Source organism: Pogona vitticeps, chromosome 3 (assembly GCF_051106095.1).
Source record: "Pogona vitticeps strain Pit_001003342236 chromosome 3, PviZW2.1, whole genome shotgun sequence".
Taxonomy (NCBI): Eukaryota; Metazoa; Chordata; class Lepidosauria; order Squamata; family Agamidae; genus Pogona; species Pogona vitticeps.
In genome coordinates, this window is record NC_135785.1 from 52,251,384 (window position 1) to 52,266,189 (window position 14,806).

Here is a 14,806-nt window from a genome sequence, read left to right on the forward strand (position 1 = left end):
CCATAGCCTTAATGGCAGATTTGAACCTCTCCCCATACACATACGCCAGTAATTACGTTGCAGCACAACTCTTTCCCACTTCTTTGCCCCTTGTTCTGTTCCTTCCCCCTGCCTCTCCTATTACAGTACACCCTCCACCATTCAGTTGGAGCTCAGAGAGTTCCCCCTGCCTGAGCAAAGGGATTTCTGCAGAGTCCCAGCTGAACTCTCCCCCCCCCCCCCACTACTCCTCCCCTGACAGACCTTTCTGCTGCGGCGGCTTCTGGCACGCTGGAGCAGCGAGTCGTAACCAAGAGCCTCCATAAATCTAAACACAACAGAGAACAAATGACAAGGACATGAAGGGATCAGAGCCTATGGAGCAGGCACAGGGGAGCAGAACAGACCAGAAGACTATCCACCCAAAGCTGACCATTTGTCTAGGAGTGAGCAGAGAGGGCAAAACAGAGGCTGATGGTCCAGGGAGGAGCTGGTGGGAGGGGGGGTCTAGCTCCTGAATAATTTCAATCCTGAAGCATTGGCCCTCCAAAAGGAGGGAGCTATATACCAACACTGGGTTTTCAAGAAGCTTTTCTGTGGAATAAGACCCCAACAGAGGTAATAAGGGAAGAGGAGGGAGGTAGTTGCAGTACCTGTGACACAAGGGTTGTCTCGGTGCTGGTGGTGGATCTCACAGTGCATTCAGATGAGCTTCCAGCCCCCATTGACCTGCAATTAACCACAGCCCCTCTGCCTAGCTTTCTCACTGCTCAACCCAGCATGTCATTGACAGGCACAGGTGCTCACTACAGTCAGCCACTAGCTAGACTGACAGTCGGTCTCCTCCAGATCTGCTTCCCTGCTGCAATGCCAGAATTCATCATTCAGTTGGAGCTCAGATAGAATGGGACAGGCAAAGAAGGCAAGCAAGTGCCATGGCCCAGGCATATGAAGTGCTCTGGGTTTGGATCAAAACCTCCACCTTCAGGGATTAGAATTCATTCACGTACAGAGCTCAGAGAAGTTACTTGGTTGGACTGCCTGCAGGATGATGTCACTCCCAAAAGTAACTTCGCCAAGCCTTGCACTATGTGGAACCTGGAAGCAGTGTGACAAGATGCTTTCAGGAACAACTTGCAAGTGCAATGTCTGTAATAAGTGAGAAGCAGAACTAAGTAGCAAAACAAGAACCCAGGCATGGGATTGCAACATGAGGCTTAAAAAGTCAAACAACGCTCTAAAACAGATGTTTTGCAAGAAGCAAAGCCTACCATGGAAAGGTTACTCTTTTGGACCACAATCCCCAGATAGCATGGCCACGGAGGCATGGTGGATACAAGTGGATTCAGAAGAGGGGGAAGCAGAGCTATGTTTTTACTTTTTTAATTAATTATTTATTTAATTTATATCCCGCCCACCTAGACCGAGGTCTACTCTGGGCGGCTAACAACAAGCAAGAATAATAAAATAAAATAAACAACAACATTTAAACCAAAAGGATAACAATAAATTAAGTATTGACAGGAGGAAAGGCCTGCCTAAAGAGCCAGGTCTTGAGTTGGCTCTCAAAAACACCCAGCGAGGGAGCCAGACAAATTTTTTTTTTGAGCAGGGGAGATTGTTCCAGAGGTGAGGGGCCGCTGCCGAGAAGGCCCATTTTCATGTTCTTTCTCTTTGGGCCTCTCTCGGTGTTAGGCCCCTCAGCCGCCCATCTTTAATAAAGCAAGTGATTCGGGTAGATCTAGGTGGGAGGAGGCATTCTGCCAGATATTGAGGTCCTAAACCGTTTAGGACTTTCTATGTCATCATTAGTACTTTGAAATAAATGCAAATGAATGGGCAGCCAATGCAGGGCAGCCAGAGTAGGGGAGATATGTTGGTGTTTTCTCACCCCAGTAAGAAGCCTGGCTGCCACATTCTGCACCATTTGAAGCTTCCGCATCAGTCTCAAAGGTAGCCCCACATAGAGTGCATTGCAGTAGTCTAATCTCGAGACTACAAGCGCATGGACCAGCGGCTTTCGACACCATTGACCATAGTGTCCTTCTGGATAGGCTGGCTGGCTGGGTTGGGAGTTGGGGGCACCGCTTTATAGTGGTTCCATTCCTTCCTAGCTGACCATGTCCAGAGGGTGGTGCTGGGGGACAGTTGCTCTGCCCCATGGCATTTATGACATGGGGTTCCTCAGGGCTCGATACTGTCCCCCAGGCTGTTTAACATCTACATGGAACTGCTGGGAGAGGTCATCAGGAGGACTGGGCTGAGGAGTCAGCAATATGCGGACGACACTCAGCTCTTACCTCTCAATCCATGTGAGGCGGTTTCTCTGCTGAACTCGTGTCTGGACCTGATAATGGACTGGATGAGGGTTAATAAATTGAAACTCAGTCCAGACAAGATGGAAGTGTTGTTAGTGGGTGCTTCACCGGACAGGCTGGAGGGCCATTTCCCTGCGCTAAGGGACAGGGTCTGCAGCCTGGGTGTGCTCCTGGACCCCAGTCTAACTCTGGAAGCCCAGGTGGACTCGGTGGCCAGGGGCGCCTTCCTTCAGCTGTGGAAATTATACTAGCTATGGCCCTACCTGGACAAGCGGAGTCTCATGACAGTTACACACGCACTGGTAGCATCTCGTATAGATTACTGCAATGTGCTTTGCATGGGGCTGCCTTTGAAAATCGTCCATCAACTGCAACTGGTCCAAAATTGAGCTGCACAGCTGATGAGTGGTGGGGCCGCTGGGGGACATATCAAGCCAATTCTGTTTAAATTACATTGGCTACCAGTTGCTGCCTGGGCCCAATTCAAAGTGCTTGCTTTAACATATAAAGCCCTAAACGGCTTAGGCCCTGGTTACCTGAAAGAACGCCTCCTTCGATATGAACCTACCTGGCAGTTAAGATCTAACCAGGGGGCCCTTTTGAAAGAGCAAGGAGGTGAGAGGGATGGCTTGTAGACAAAGGGCCTTTTTGGTAGCTGCCCCCAGACTATGCAACGCCATCCCAATTGAGATTCGTCTGGCATCAACGCTGATGACAATTCGGCACCAGGTCAAAACCTTCCTGTTCCAGAAGGCTATTAATTGAAATAATATCAACTGTGGGTACTGATGGCAATTTTAGGAGTATATATTTTAAATGTATTTTAGTTGTTGCAAGCTGTCCAGAAACCTTTGGGTAGAGTGGGCGACATATAAGTTAAATAAATAAATAAATGGACCAGAGTAGTGAGAGCCCCCACATCAAGATAGGGATGCAGTTGGGCAATCTGCCAAAGATGAAAATAGGCAGTATGGACCACTGATGCTACCTGGGTCTCCATGGTGAGCGCCAGGTCAAAATGGACCCCTAGATTGCAAGCCGAATTCTTTGCGGTGAGAGTCACACACACCCTGAAAAGAGAGTTCCCCAAACCACTGACATCAGGGTCATCCACCCTCAGGACCTCCATCTTGTCCGGGTTCAGCCTCAGACCATTCACCTGCATCCACCCCAGTATGGCTTCCAGACAGTGCTGAAGGGATGAAACGGCATCCACTGTTGAAGGAGAAAAGGAGATGTAGAGCTGGGTGTCATCAGCGTACAGATGACACGAAGCCCCACACCCCCTGATGACCTGATCCAGTGGCCTCATGTAGATATTAAACAGCATTGGAGAGATAATCGAGCCCTGCGGGACCCCACAATTAAGATTCCACAGAGCTGATACATTCTCACCAAGCTGTACTCTCTGGGGACGGTCCTCCAAGAAGGATCAGAGCCAGACAGGTGCCAGACCAACAATTCCAAGCTCGGAGAGCCTCCCCAGGAGGATACCATGGTTGATGGTATCGAAAGCTGCTGAGATACCGAGAAGGACCAACAGAGACCTGTCGGCCTCCCTCGATAGGTCATCAAACAGGGCAACCAATGCCATTTCCATACCATGGCATGGCCTGAAGCCGGACTGAAATGGATCCAGGGCACTGGTTTTATCCAGAAGGGCCTGGAGCTGATCAGCCACCACCCTCTCCACCACTTTGCTGAGGAAAGAAACATTGGCGATGGGCCTATAATTGCCAATGTTGCCCGCCGCCAAACCTGGTTTCTTCCTAATGGGCCTAATGAGTGTCTTCTTGGAAAGACCCATTAATTATTGCTGTGGCCCATTCAGTTGCTATAGGCCTGGCTGCTTTGATTAGCCAGGCCAGGCAAGGTTCAAGGGAGGAGGTGATGGCACGACAGCAGTCAGGTGCTTTGTCTACCATATCTAGCGTCACAGGCTGAAAGAGATCGAGTCTCACTAGGCAAGGCGGAGCACTAGACATCTATGCTCGATCTGCTGTGTTCAAAAAAGGAGAAAGCTCCTGGCAGATGTCCTCCACTTTAGATTTTTAAAATGCTGCAAATTGGTCAGGTGAAATACTAGTAGGAGGCCTATCACTTAGACCAATTCCGGATAGATCGCGGACTATATGGAAAAGTTCCATCTGGCAGCCCCCACCCTAGTAAGGTAAAGGTTAGTCGTGATCCTGACAGCTTTACGATTATAATCCATCGGATTACGTTTCCACTTGCACTCTAGCCTTCTCCTACTTTGCTTCATTGTTCACAGCTGCTGGTTAAACCAGGGTGCTGAACGAACTCTGCAATGGAGAGGGCATTTAGGAGCGATCATGTCAACAGCCCTGGTAGCAGTGGCAAGCCAGCCATCAACCAGAGCCTCGACAGGAGCGCCAGTCAGATCAGCCAGAATCCCTCTCATGGAGTCCTGGAATCCTACAGGATCACCTTTGAGGGCGGACCATTAAAATAGGTCCTTGCTCCCTGCAGAGAGGGAGAGCCACTGAGAGGTTGCATTTAATTAGGCATTGATCCAACCATGACAAGGGGACCAACACAAGGTTAGTCACCATCAGACCACACTCACTCCAATTGGTGGAAAACACCAGGTCTAACATGTGACCGCGCACATGGATGGGGCTGTTCACATGTTGGGACATGTCCAAGGAAGCCATGGTTTCCAAGAACTCAAGAGCCAGACCGGAAACCTCTGCCTCCACATGGATGTTGAAGTCACCCAAGATCAAAAGCCTTGGAGATTCCAACAGTGCTGCAAAGATGAAGTCCACCAGCTCTGGTAAGGACATGGCTGGGTCGCGGAGAGTGCGGTAACCCAGCAAGATCCCAATTCCATCCCTGGCCCCAATCGACATGTGGAGGGCCTCAAGACCTGGTATCACCACTGCGGAGCACCTAACAACCTCTAGAGTGTTTTTATAGACAATGGCTACTCCCCACCCCACCCCTCCAGTTTACCCTGGTGTTGGGCTGCATAACCTGGAGAGCAGACAAGGGTCAAGGGAACGGCCCCTTCTCCACCCATCCAAGTCTCAGTTATGCATTCCAGGTCTGCATCCTCCTCCAGGATAAGATCTTGGATAATCTGGGATTTGTTGGATACAGACCTGGCATTCAGCAACACCAGATTTAGAGTGGAGCTATGATGCAGGTTACCTTTGTATGAGAAACCAAACAGCCAGAGCTAAAGGCAAGTATATTTCCCTTCCTAAAGGTCAGTGAGGCTGATGTTCAATGCACTGGTGGGAGATCCGAGAATGCAGTAATGAAGGTGTCTTGAAAGACAGGGAAAGCAGGCCAGCTGGCTGGGAGCCTATCCTGCTCAGCCATTCATAATCCCCTGATCAGAAAAGTAGCTACATGGTCTTAAGAGTTTCCAGTGGCTCAGTCGCTGTCTGTGCTAATGATGGGAATCACGGGGACATGGATAAAATCAAAGAGAGTGTGGGAGCTCCAGGCATATTCTTCCATTCCCCAAGTTCAATGGTGGAACTCAGGGCACATCCCTTCATATAACCAGGATGGCGTCTTATACATGCTTTCCCACAACCGGAACTGAACTCACAGAATTTTAGAGAATTTATATGTAGAGACATTTTTGGCCCAGAATAAATGTGCCTCCATGGAACAGAAGGGAGAAGGGAGAGGGATGCTTCCCAAAAAACAACAAGGGAAAAGTTATTCCTGTATACAGTATCTCTTGGCCTCATCCCATTGCAGTGGATAGCTCAGTGGTTTAGGTATCTGGTTGCAGAGCCAGAAGTAGAGAGTTCGATACCCCAACGTGCCTGCTTGATGGGTGCTGGACTTGGTGATCTATAGGGTCCCTTCCATCTCCACAGTTCTAAGATTATCAGATATCAGAACACAAAATCAAAATAAAGTGTGCTGCTTATATACCGCCGCATAGTGCTTCAAGCACTCTCTGGGCGGTTTACAAGTGAATCAGGCAGGCTACACATTGCCCGCCCCAGCAAGCTCAGTACTCATTTTACTGACCTCAGAAGGATAAAAGGCTGAGTCAACCTTGAGCCGGCTACCTGGGATTGAACCCCGGGTCGTGAGCACAGTTTTGGCTGCAGTACAGCAGTTTAACCACTGTGCCACGAGGCAGAGGATGAGTGCCACAGAGAGAGTTCTAGTTCCTGTCCTCTGAAGATGCTGGCCACAGAGACTGGCGAAACGTTAGGAAGAAAAATGTCCAGAACATGGCCAAACAGCCTGAAAAACCAACAACAAGCTAGGTCAGGTCCCTCAATGCTCCCTCTCTTTGAGAAGAACATGTTCTGTCTTTGCAAAAACCCTACGTATATCAGCCTGTGTTTCCATTTTGTCCTAGGAGACATAGCAAGGATACTTTGGATCAGCAACAAAACCTAGACTGGAATACTGCAAAGGGTGCTCAACCACCAAAACCTGTGCAGAATTAGCACAGGTATGAGGAAATAGGGTGCCATTCCATTAGAAGCAGGATAGCAGCTCTGTGGAAACGAAAGGGCCCTTGCTTTCAGTCAGTGATGCCCCATAGTCTCCATATGCCACTAGAGGGCACTACATTACTTTCTTGGGAAAATACAGAACATGTTCTTCTCAAAGAGAGGGAGCATTGAGGAACCTGACCTAGCAACCTTTTACCTATTCTGTTTCGAACGCTCCCTTCTTGCAGCCCTAAACCATTCATGCCACCCCTTTTTTCACAGAATATAGTCAACCACTCCTATTCAGCACACTTTGCTTCCTTGCATTCATTAGCGGAAAGGCAAGACACACATTTATAAAGCTAGCTAATAAACAAGGCCAATGTGACAGATTTGCCACAGTGATGGCCTCTCCATGTTTCCTAGATGTGATGATGGTAAGAAAGCGGGGAGTGTGTTGATTCCTTCCAAATGAAGGTTAGCACAAAGGTTTTGTCCTCAACTAGAGACTGGTGGTTGCTGCATCTCAGAGCTTGTTCTTCTTTCTCAGCCACAAAACTCAGAAAAAGTGGCCATATCTCTGCTCATTATGCAAGAGGGAAAGCCGTATCAGTGGGGAGATGGTAGCAGAGAAAACCCCTTCCCCACTGCAAGTTAAAACAATGCTGTGGACGAAGGACCCAGAGGCTGTCATGACCCACCCTCCACTCCTCCACCCCACAGGAGAAAGCAGACACATTTGCCCCTACTGTTCACAGCCAGTAATATTAATTTGGCATCTTGGGGATGGCTGAGCCAGAGGCACATGTGCTGTGTTTGCTAGAGTTCTCTGAGGAGACAGTAATTGCTGCCACTCTAGGCATGACTGAGCTTTGATAGACAGCGAACAGATCAGCACTAACGAGGCTCGCTTGGGTGGGTGGGGGGGAACAGCTTAGACACAGTGTCTACAAAGGGGTAGGGGAAACTAGAAATAGACACACGGTGCCACGACAAGTCCCCTAACATGAAGGTAGGGTTGCCACTGTGCATTCTGGCATGATCCCCATCTGTTGAGCTGTCCAAGCCAGGCAGTAGGTCAACAGGTGCTGCATGGAAATGCAGGTAAGGTTCTTCCTGTTGAATTTTGTCTTGTGCATAGCTGCTAAAATTAAAAGCATCCAGCTAGGAAAACAAATGGGGCATATGAAAACCAGTGCCTGCCCCCAATCCCTGACTTGCCGATTTTCCCAGCATAAAACTAAGGCAGCACCTTCCTGCCCATTACAAACGACTTCATTTAAATTAGATATTTGTCTCTTTCTCCAGAATTCATTCCCTTCACATTCCTAAGTTCTGTGTCCTTAAAATTATCATCCTGCTCAAAGCAACCTCTGATCTATTTGGAAACAATCATCGGCTGTTCGCCTTCCCTTCACTTGCTCTTTAGTGGTGATTTGGCCCGGTTCTTTTGTTTTACCTCATAGGTCTTGCATTCCAAGCCAGTCATCTTTCCCCACTCACTTTTTCTCTGAACTCTCTCCAGATTGTCAAGGAGTGTCCTTATTAAAGGGAAGGCCAGAGCTGAGCCTGAGGGGTGCTGAGTGGGGTGGAATAATCACATTTTTCATTTTAATACACTGCTCTTATTAAAGCAGTAGAGAATATTGTTAACTATGTATATAAAAATAAAACAGGTGTAATTCATGTTCTGGCATATAACATGAACATTCATCACTTTCCACCCAGTTTCACTTTTGTGGGAGAGAACTATTCCAAGGAGTTTACTTAGAATTTGCAGCCTTTGTATGCTCACTTACCCAGGGCCAGTTCTACCATTAAGAAAAGTGAGATGGTTACCTCAGATATCAGATGCTGGGGCGGGGAGTGGAAGTGGTGTTTCCCCATTTGTTCTTCCGGAGCCCCTGCCTCAGTCATCTTTTCTGTTAGAAGATTGCTCTTTGTGCCAGGTGGCCTGCTCTGCAACCCCTAATTTAGCTCATTGTCTTCCTGTGCAATGGAGGATTCTTTCCTCTTACCAGAGTTAAAAAAAAGATTCAGCTGCTACCTTGAAGATTTCTGTTAGCTTCCTTGAAGAAAATTGCAGTGGAAAGGACATCTCATCTTTTGCATCCTTTATCCTCCCATCCAGATGTGATTGCTATCCAAAATTCTTGAAATTGCAAACTAAGATATATTCAAAACAAAAGTTATAGGCAGAAACTAAATCATGTTATAATTATGTTTTAAAATTTCAGGAGCTTACTTTCTAAAAATGCAAGAGCTTATAGACTAGAAAGGCAGAGTGAAAAACAAAATACAGTGAATGTTTCTATAAAACACATCATTAAAAATTAAAAGTATTGTAATTTTCAGCCTTCATGCATATTAAAAATATGCACCAAAAATTACTCTGCTCACCCAGCCAGATCAATTTCAATCTATGGAGGGTAATCCATGATTATTGTACAGTAGTTGGTATCTGGAAATAAAGCTGCTGCACTGTTACATGATTGTTGCTCTATGATGTCTGGTGCTCAAAGTAGCATGTTTTTGAAATGATGTGATAAATTCCTGAATGCCTCTGTGTGTTTTCTATTTCCCTCTACAATATTTATAATTATTTTAGTCGTCCACACCTCCCCCTCATCTGTAAACAATCCTTCTCCAGGGGCCTGGAGATTCAGAAGTCTTGAGCTCCAAGAAAAAAAATGAATGGGAATCGTAGTTGTTGCACCTACTGTAACTCCAGAATTTTGTAACTTAACATCTGGCAGGCTGCCACTACGGTATTGCTGTGACTAAAATTTTACAAGTCTTGGAGGAGCAAAGGCCAATAACAGAAAAAATCTAGACCCCAGAAACCTGGAAAGTCAACATATCCTAATTTTTAATGCAAATTATAAAACCAGCAATGCCACCTCTATATTTATAAATTACTGTATAATATAAACAGTTCAGCTGTAAAGATTGTTAAGGTGTAGTAATTTTGCTCAGCTGGAGATATGATTAATGGTTATGGAATCTATTATAGTAGACTATTGTTCAAGCCTCAGTTTTAAAAATACTGTCATTTTTCAGGTCTACTTTTTCTATACCCCCTTAAATATTTTAATACTCTGTACATACAGGCTTTCATACCTTGACGTATTGTCAACCCTGAATTTGGAAGACAGCTCTGTCCTTCCATTATTCAGTCAGTGTACTTCTCCCCCTGCCCAAAAGCCTTCACTTGTTCACCAGGCTCTATAATGTAAAAGAGACTATTGGTGGATATTTGTCTAAGGAGGCGAGGTTCTGATCTGCTCTAGTAAGTCCACATTTACCTTAAAGATTGGACTTTCCAATTTGGGAGCGCCCCATTTTTTCACAATTAGTCCATGTAGCAAGGCTGGCCACACACACACAGACACAGACACAGACACAGACACAGACACAGACACACAAACACACACACACACACACACACACACACACACACACACACACACACACACACACACACACACACACACACGTTTACCAGAGTGAAGAGCAAAGGCAGTTGGAAGCGGCAGAGTTCTAAGTACTATGTGGGAATGCTAAGAAAAGTCCTGTGGAAGGCAAATACTACAGCCACCATCACCATTTTAACTGCCCACAATGCTCAACATATTGTCTATCTGTCAGGTGTGGGCCTAGAAAGCCCTTGGAAAAGTTACGTTTTGGACTTCATCTCCCAGAATACCATAGCCATCAACTCCATTAGCCACAATGGCAAAAGGCTGCAGGAAGTCCCAGTGCAAAAATGAAACTTTTTCAAGCTCTGATGCAGAAGTACTGGGGAAAACAAAGTCAAGCAACCACTATTCTTTGGATTAAAAATTACTTTTCAGTGTATTAAAGGAGGCGATCATCAACCCACACTTCCACCAGCTAAAGCAGGCTCTACTAGTTGTGACTCACAGGCCTACTTGGGCCACATCTGTTATATACAGGGCTGCCTTTAAAACTGCACTGAGTTTCAAAACATACAACTGCTAGGGTCAAGGTGATGGCAGCCTATTCAGCCAGTAATGTAACACATCTTATTCCTTGAAAGTCTTCCAAGGTGCCAGTGCCTACCTTAAATACTTACCATGGCTTGGGATTTGTTTCTAGATGTTTTGGACGATGAATCCCAAAACCGTATGTCCAGTGATGATGGATAACAGAAGCTGAGATCTAAAATGTGCAAATGGCAGCAGGCTGCCTGTTCAAACATGAGCCTGTCCATAAACAAAGCTTTCCTCGCTCTTTGCGAAGTAATGTAACATAAGATAAATAGGAATTTGTTCATGTATGCACAACTAAATAATGTTGGAACCTCAGAGGTTGTTCCAGAGTTTGAGAAACACCTGTCTTCCTCAGATCTTGACTAAGAGTATATATTACAGGTAATACATCATTCTAGCTAAAATCATACTAGTGATTTATTTTCAGATAAATGATTCTCTCACTCCTTTGTGTCAGACTTAACAATGGTTGGATTTACGTCCAGAAGACCAGATCGCAACACAAAACAAGCTAATTTGTAAACTGTGGGAGTTGTGAAAATGTCCCGCTCCTGCTGTGATAATCACATGCTTTCAGTCCTTTAAGAATTCCTTTTTCTAATAGCATGCTGTCTGTAATGCACAGTTTGACTTTAAACTCTTACTCTTTCCCTCATTCTGGGACATTGCCTGTCTTTTATCTTTCACTTGCTGCCATCGGACCCTGTTGCCTGTCCTGGCTGTGGTACCTGCCCAGAGGCCCCTTTGCCTATTGCTGTTTGCCTCTGCAATACAAATGGTGTCTTGCCATGCTCATAACTCAATCTACAGTTTCCTTGGAAAGTGGTGCAGTAAATGTGAATTTGAATGGCAAGATGGAAGGATGACAAAGCAATCGCATGACTCCTTAACTGTATGCCAAGCTCCACATGAAATCATTCAACCCACATTCCCAACACACTGATTTGTTCAGGTGCATTTGTGCATGTTGCAGCTCCCCATATGCTGTTGATCAAAGTGGAATGTTGTGTGATAGAGTTAGTGGGGAACTTGGATGTTAATCTGAGATTAGTGATGAATTTATTAGATGATTCAGTTCATGTTATGAGACTTCATTTATTTATTATTTGTTGCATTTCTATTCCCCTTTTCCTTCCAGATGTAAATCCCACTAAGGTCCATGAGATTTACAGTCTTAATTCCCCAACTGTAACATCAGAACAAGAGTCGCAATGATCTCATGGGGATGAGAAGATGAATTAAATCAGAACTGAAAAGCCCTCTGCATTCTAAAATTACTAGAAGAGTAGAAAACAATGTACCAAAAGAACCTCATGGACCTCTAGACTGAATTCAGCTAAGTTGCTTCAAGCAATTTGTAGAAAATATTATTTGGTCAACAATAAATCAACCATTGAGGGACGTGGTGGCACTGCGGGTTGTGTGCTGCAAGGTCAGAAGACCAGCAGTCGTGAGATCGAATCCACGCAATGGAGTGAGCTCCTGTTGCTTGTCCCAGCTCCTGCCAACCTAGCAGTTCGAAAGCATTTAAAAATGCAAGTAGATAAATAGGTACCACCTCAGTGGGAAGACAACGGTGTTCCGTGTCTAGTTGCGCTGGCCACATGACCACGGAAACTGTCTTTGGACAAACGCTAGCTCTATGGCTTGGAAACGGGGATGAGCACCGCACCCTAGAGTCAGACATGACTGGACTAAATGTCAACCTTTACCTTTACCTAAATCAACCATTTAGGCTAGGGAACCTGTAGCCCTGTGAACATTTGACTACAACTCCCATTGTTGGCTGTGCTGGCTTGTGATGATGGAAGCTGGAGTCCTGCAATAACTGGAAGCAAAAGACCCCCTAACTTTCTTTTGGTTGCTTTAGTTGACATTTACAACAGTGTGTAATATGTAAAGAAATCACTGAAGGCAAATAAAATTGGTAGTGTTCCAGAATGCCAATAAAAACCACTTTGGTTCTGCAAGTCCCAAGAGAAAAGAGACTGAGTTTCTATTCTGTTGCTGCCTGCACACACATTTGAGACTAGGAACTCGGAATTTATGTGGATGCAGAGAAAATGCTGATCATGTCAACAAAAGGCCAAAATATTTATACACGAAGGGCTGCTTAACACAGAGACTGTCCATCAAGAGTGGAAAGTCCTTAGGCTTATGGGATCTATTTCATTTTTAACTAGAATCCCGAAGCCCACAAACCACAACCAGGGGCAAAACAGCGACATGAGAAACCGGTCATCGAGCTGTCGAACAACAATGCCTTTGAGCATATGCTCAGCACAGGAATTTGTTTGCAGGATTTAGATCTGCCTTGTGTCCACCCTGTCACATATGTGTGGAAATGTGGCTGCCTGTGTCTTCCAAAGAGATGATGAACCAAATGTTCCCACTGGAGTCTGGAAAACTTTTGGGGACAACTGTCATTATTCTCCCAAAAAAACTTGGGGTATTCTAGGTAAAGGTAAAGGTTCCCCTTGACAATTTGTCCAGTCATGTCCGACTCTAGGCATCGGTGCTCATCTTCGTTTCCAACCCATAGAGCTAGCATTTGTCCAAAGACAATCTTCCATGGTAACATGGACAGCGCGACTAGACACGGAACACTGTTTACCTTCCCACCGAGGTGGTACCTATTTATTAACTTGCATTTTTGCATTTTGCATGCTTTCGAACCGCTAGGTTGACGGGAGCTGGAACAAGCGACGGGGGCTCACTCCATCGCGTGGATTCAATCTTAAGACTGCAGGTCTTCTGATCTTGCTGCACAGAGGCTTCAGCGGTTTAACCCACAGCACCACCACGTCCCCTTTTGGGGTATTCTAGAACTTCCCAAACTTCACAGCCACACCAACATCTTCAGATTCGAGAGAGGTAGCTGGAGAATAGCAAAATCCAGCACCCAGCATGACTGGGAGACAAAATGAAGTCCTCCTCCACTTCATTAACACCACCATATAAAAAGACACAAGACAGTAAACAGCATTCAACGTCACTCTCTACGCAGAAAAGCTGCAACAGTAGTTCCATTTCCAGGAGTTCAATGCCAACGGGGAAAGTGCAGGATTTCTGAGCTAGTAAGTAGACTTCGTTGGAAAGGCTTTTCAAGGTGATCTACAATCATCAACAGACTTTCCCCCATCCTTCACCCCTGCTGTCACTGGGTATCTTTCTGTCCATTTCCCCTTCTAAGCTTGTGTACCCCAAGGCCCCCTCTCCACTCTTGCAGGCAGGCGTCATCTTGTCTCGCAATGATGTCTCTTAGCAAAAAAAGCAAACACAAAGACCCCACAGGGAAATCGATCCACTCCTCCCAGCCAAGATCCAGACATAGCTAGCTACCTATCCCTTCCCAGACTAAGGATTAACCCCTGCTCTTCCACCAACTAACCCCTAAGGAAAGTTAAGTGGCCCTTTTCCTTAAACTCTTCCTTCTCTGGATGAAGCATGTGCAGAAATGACCAACCATAACAGCTGCTTGTTGCCTGCGTTAATTTGCCCAGGGCTGATCCATGACAAATAGCAACAAAACTTTCCCTTCATTTTATTTCAATGTAATAATTCAGAGCAAGCTGACCACACCCTGTGCTGGAGCCTGGTTGTGAAATGGAGAGAGGAAGTACTTGCAGGTAACTCGGGCAAGTCTTTACAAACTAGTCAATGAACCAAGAAAAATACCAGAATGTAGGTAACACAAGACTGTACTGTACCTCCTGGGTAAGGCAAAGAGGTCCTTCTGCTTCCATCAATATATGGCAGCTAATGCCAATGAGGAAGAAGTCCTTGGTAGGATAATCAGACGGGGGGGGGGGGAGCTACCTCTCTGTACCTTTAATACTTGTGGGGAAGAGGAAAATTCAGCATGGGATGTATGGTGCAGCATGGGTGTAGCATGCATTAAAAGCTTCACCTGCTAAAATTTCCTCTTGAACCATTTATTTAGGATTTTTAAAACTCTTGTTTGTTTTTTTAAAAAAAATCTGGTTACCGTAGTCCCTGCATTGCAATTATTTAGAAGAAGGCATTCTAGCAAATGTTGTTTACAAAAGCCAACGATACC

The 14,806-nt window shown here is 45.7% G+C and overlaps 1 protein-coding gene across 3 annotated transcripts in view; it reads right to left on the reverse strand.

The window, feature by feature from the left end:
- The window catches only part of GOLGA7B (golgin A7 family member B), a 54,552-nt gene extending 40,002 nt beyond the window's left edge, over positions 1-14,550 (reverse strand). For 2 of the 3 annotated variants that reach the window (XM_072995709.2, XM_072995708.2), the window contains exon 1: positions 633-14,385. In XM_072995709.2, the coding sequence (XP_072851810.1) occupies positions 633-704 (72 nt within the window). In that variant the 5' untranslated portion in view covers positions 705-14,385. Of the gene's footprint in view, positions 1-632; positions 14,386-14,456 lie in introns of those variants that run through there. The other variant, XM_020812057.3, reaches the window with a different exon arrangement.
- Between the last annotated feature and the right edge of the window lie 256 nt (positions 14,551-14,806).